This window comes from Talpa occidentalis, unplaced genomic scaffold (assembly GCF_014898055.3).
Source record: "Talpa occidentalis isolate TD23 unplaced genomic scaffold, MPIMG_talOcc4v2.1 talOcc4.4, whole genome shotgun sequence".
NCBI lineage: Eukaryota > Metazoa > Chordata > Mammalia > Eulipotyphla > Talpidae > Talpa > Talpa occidentalis.
Window position 1 is genome coordinate 119,440,696 of NW_023604295.1, and position 5,057 is coordinate 119,445,752.

The following is a 5,057-nucleotide window of genomic DNA, read 5'->3' on the forward strand; positions in this document are numbered from 1 at the left end:
TTTCCTCAGAGTGTAACGGGAAAACACTCTCTAGGAATTCAACAAGCAACCACTGTGGGAGGTTTTCCAGCATAAATCACTGCTTTCCCAAGAAAATCGTAGACCATCCTTAAAACATCATTATTAATACCAAATTTGAAAATGTGATTATGCTTCTCGAAGAAGTTATTATTTATGTTGACATCTTTAAAGATGAATAACTTGAATCTAGGATTTTCTTCAACACAATGTCGCGGCATTGAGGAAATCTGAGAAACAGGTGACCAGTTGAAAGTTTATCAACAGAGTGATAAATAACAGCAGTTTATTTTATTTTCTCTGATTTTATATATATTTAATTTTTTTATAATAAAAAAATCAATACCTGAAGAAATCCTGAGTCATTTTGACTGACTCCTGATTCTAAATGGTAAAAAACCGATCACCATGTTTGGGCACAAGCTTTTTCTCCAAGGAAATATTAAATATATTTTTCAGCTCTTCTTCTATTTCTTCCTCATTCAGTGTCTTAAATTCTACCAGATCCATATTGTCCCTATAATTGAATTTCCTATAGGTGAGGGTGAAGCCCACTAAACAGTGAACCCCTTCTAAGGTCTGCAAGGAACAAAAGGACTTGCTTGTAAACACAGATGTTGGAGATGTCTGAAGGAATGTATTCATAGCCTCAAAATCTTCAATTGTTCTCGGTTCAAGAGTAAAGGAATAAATTTTTCGGTGTTTGCTCTTTTCCAGGAGATCAGAATTAAGAAATTCTTGGTTTGGAATGTACTGCTCTCTTCTGATTTGGTCCAGGTACCAGATTCCGTTCTCTTCTGTCAAGCGAAAGATACAAGGCACCTGAGGCTGGTCCTTCCCAGAAATTAACTCCAGAGGCTGCCACATCTGGTAAGACCTTCCAAACCCAGCATCAACGATGTAATTCCTGCCATCAATGGTCACTTTCAGGAGGAGATGAATCATCCCAGTGCTGTATTTGTTGGCTGGAGTGTTGTAAACATACCCTCCTAATATTGTGGTCTCAAAACCAATTGTGGTCAGCACCCAGTAGAGAAGATGATTCACCTGGAGACACCACCCACCCCGATTCTTTCTCACAACTTGATCAAAAATGGCCTCCAAGCCCAATTCCATGGCTTCTCCACAATGGATGTTCAGGTTCTCAAAGGGAATGGCTCGGATCTGGTGCTGAAAAATGTCAGTCAATGTTTCCAAGTCCAATTTGTTCCTGGAGTTCTTATAACCAATTCTTTCAAAATATGCTTCAATGTCCATGATTCCCTAAGGCATGGGAAGCAAAACAAAAACAAATAGTGTGACTTTTGTCCTTGAATTTCTTTCAGTAGATCAATGACAACTGTGATGCATTTTAATATATAAATGTATTTTAAATATGTAAATACACAAAATGTTTATAAATATCAGTAGTTACATTTCTTTTGTGTAGCACTTTCATTGTATGCATTATCTTCACATACAACACTTGACATAATCTCATTAGAAAAATGCTAGCACTTCTTTCACATTTCAACAGAAGTTGAAAATTCAAATTAAGTGATAAGTGAAGGCCTCCCCGGTGGCACAGCGAGTTGAGCGCCACGCTGTGAAGCTGTCCACACTCTCTGCAGCGCTGGTTTGATTCCCGGACAGCCAGGGAGATACCCACATGGCGTGGCAGACCTCTCCTGCCTCACCTGCTGCTCTGCTCAGAAGTGTCTTCAGTCCATCTGCCTGTTCTACTCCCCGCTCTGATGAATTCTCTCACCCTCCCGCACCTCTGACTGTACCCCAGTTCTTGTTTAAATAAAAAAAAAAACTTTAAAAAAAAGTGATACGTGAAGTGATAAATAGCTTACCTGTGGTTTTCTTGGTGATGAAATAAAGAGGTTTAAATGGGTATCAATTGAGACAGGGTTTAGTTTCTAACAGGAGCATTATATAATAGAGTATGTTGTAATCATGGCACTCCACACACACAGTTCCCCTTTGGTTGAAACTTACCATTCAAAGTTTCTTCCCCACTCAAAGATTTATATTCATTGATCATTAATTTATTGACTCATTCAATAAATAGTCTGCTGAAATCCCACTGTGTATTTGCTACTGATCAGTGCTTGTTGGCCCTCAAAAATCTTACACTTTTCTGGAGGATATAATAACAGATAGTGAACTGAATAAACAAATAAAGCATGAAATTTCTTAGATTATGATAAGTGCTTTGGGGAAAAGGAGACAGAATGTGCCAGGGATAAAAAGAGAGCTTGAGTTCAAATAAAGTAGTCAAAAATAAATGGTGACCACAAGGATGTGAAAAAATGAGCCATCCTCCTCTAGGCAGAAGGGACAGAAAGTGAAAAGGTCTGAAAATGGAAACTGCCTAGGGTGTTCAAGGAATGTCTAGGGAGCCAGAGTGATTGCAGCAGAGTAAGAGGGAGCACGGGCTAAGACGGAGTCAGACAGGTGACAGAGAACATGCAAGTCTTTGGTTTTTAATTATCTTAATTATTTTTTTAAAGATTTATTTATTTATGCACAGAAAAACGGGGGTACAGGCCAGAGGTGTGGGCAGTGATAGGATCCACCAGAGACAGAGTGGAGAACAGAACAGACAGATTGACTGAAATACACTGCTGAGGGGAGGAGTGAGCGAGGCAGGAGAGGTCTGCTGCGCCATGTGGGTAGCTCCCTGACAGGGATTGAACTCGTGCTGCAGTGACTGCAGTTAGCTTCATAGGTTGCATCTTAACCCCTTGCACCATCAGGGAGGCCCCTATTTTTTATTTTAAAAGAACAGATTCATTAGGAAATGGAGACAGTGAAAGAGGCATCTGTATAGTCATAGGCAGACAGGAAAGCTGCTCTTTGGTTTTTACTCTGACATGAGAATTTATTGTACAAAAGACAGTAAGGGGAACTTGAGGGTTGGGCACTGTATTCCAAATGCAATCATATAATAGGTAGCCTTTTGTGAATACTTCATTTAATTTAGGATAATATTTTCAAGGTTCATTTATATTATAACACATATCAATACTTCATTCCTTTTTATGACTGAATAATATTCAATATTATGGATGTACCAGCTTTGTTTATCTCTTCCTTCCTTATGGACAGTTGGCTTGTTTCCACCATTGCCTGTTGTGAACAAGATGCCATCAGCATTTGTGTTGAAGTACTTTTTTCAGTATCTGTTTTCAATTCTTAGGGTATATACCCAGTAATAGAATTGAGGAGTTGAATAGAAGAATCTTAAGGAATGTTTTGAGTCTCTCTTCTTTCTGTGTGCCTTTTTATATATTTCCTCTCCCTTCCTTACCCTTCCTTTTCTTTTGTCTCTGAGGCCACTGCAAGGACAGTAGAACCCAGGCCACTCCAGGGACAAGCATCCAAGCTAATGATTTTCTGGATGGAAAAAAATTTGCTGAGTAAGCTATACTCACACCATCCCTCAACAGTGCTTAGTGTACTGAGTCTGTGAAACAGCCCAGAAAGGACATCTGTGGAAAATTAGTGATTTCAGTTAAAGACAGTTGTACTGAGACCAAGGAAGCAGGAAACTTGGAGTGGTTTTCATTTTTTTGTTTGCCCTCCTTGGGAGGGCAGATTCACCAAGATTCACTGGTGAAATATGCTAGTTTATAAAGCTGCCTCTGAATTTTTTAAGCCTACAAAGCCTAGGCAAAATAAATTTCTGGACAGCATGCAGCTAAATAGTTGACAGCTAGCAACTTCCTGTTGAGTGTGAGAGGGAGGGGTCAGATGTTTTGTGACTGAGAAACCAAAATGAGGGTCCTCCGAAGGAAAAGAGCAGTTTATGAAGAAGGAGCCAGCAGGCGGGTTATATGTGGCCACCATGCAGAACTGGGAGCCACACCCAGAACGGAGCTGCCACAAGGCCCCCGGCTTCAGGGCCCTCCTCCTAGGCAGTCTCCTCTCTCTGGATTCTGCACAGCTGTGCTCGGCGAGTTACCCTCAATCTGCCTCAAGTGATGGTGCTGACTCTTGTTTATGATTCCTGGAGACTTTGCCCGCTAGTCTCCTGCCAATACCATTGTATCCCTTTAATCCTTGCCCACCAAACAGCCCAGCGTCCCTGCACTTTGGGGATCAGTAGAGAATTTCCCATGAGCAGGAGGAATAGGACTTGCGGTGAATTTGCTGCCTCAGTACTAACTGGGTCCCTCAGACACACCCAATCCAGATCAGAGGAAGTGGAAATCGCTGTTATAATTATTCCAGAAGGAAATCCAGTTTCAACAAACACACATTATACACTTTACTTTTTAAATATGCTTCTTTAATCTTCACAACAACCCTTTTAAGGAAGCACTATTTTAGCTCCATTTTATTGCTGGAGAAAATGCATTTTAGAGACACTAAGGGACCTGCCAAGGACCCTAAGGTCCTTAGGGTCCCCGTGACCTTACCCCAGACAATTTGCATTGCAGTCTTCTCCACTGTGCTGTACAGTAGGAAAGCACAGGATTCCAAACTTTTGAACAAGCTCAGGACTTGAAATTCAGGTGTGGTACAGTAGCCAGTCTCTTGGACTCACATTAAGCCCCAGTTTCAAAGGATAAACAAGTCACTCACCGAGTTCCACTAGGACCCAATACCAGGAACCAGGTTGCCTAGTCCTGCCACTCACAGGACCAGCACAGGAAGTGTCCTCCCTGGCCTCCCAAAGTGCTCCACCCCCAGACACCCAGAGACTTCTGGGAAATGTAGTTGTGAGGTCTCAGCTGCGTCTTGTGCACCTCTCAAATTTCTTCATTGAAAAATATCCATAAATAACTGTGAGGATGAGGGGGTGTGACCTTTTGTATTTGACATAATCCCTGCTCTTAGGGACCCTGAAGTCAGAAGTCGTATGTATAATGTGGGAGGGGAGTATTTTCAAGAGGTTTAGGAAAATCAGACCCATATACCTAGAGGAGGAGAGGAAGCTGGATGGTTAAAATCAGCTCCCCAGATGACACCCTTTCTTCATCAATTCTATGAGGTCCATGTGTTTGTTTTTATTCCTTTCAAGCTCCATTTCCAATCCCGTCTGCCAC

The 5,057-nt window shown here is 41.3% G+C and overlaps 1 protein-coding gene across 1 annotated transcript; it reads right to left on the reverse strand.

Annotated features, from left to right (window-relative positions):
* Nucleotides 1–304: 304 nt before the first annotated feature.
* Nucleotides 305–4,648, reverse strand: LOC119256975 (arylamine N-acetyltransferase 1). Its single transcript, XM_037524700.2, has 2 exons — nt 4,594–4,648; nt 305–1,281 (listed from the first exon to the last, which is right to left on the reverse strand). Exon 2 carries the CDS (start codon nt 1,273–1,275, stop codon nt 403–405), a length of 873 nt encoding a protein of 290 aa, XP_037380597.1. The 5' UTR covers nt 1,276–1,281; nt 4,594–4,648; the 3' UTR covers nt 305–402.
* Between the last annotated feature and the right edge of the window lie 409 nt (nt 4,649–5,057).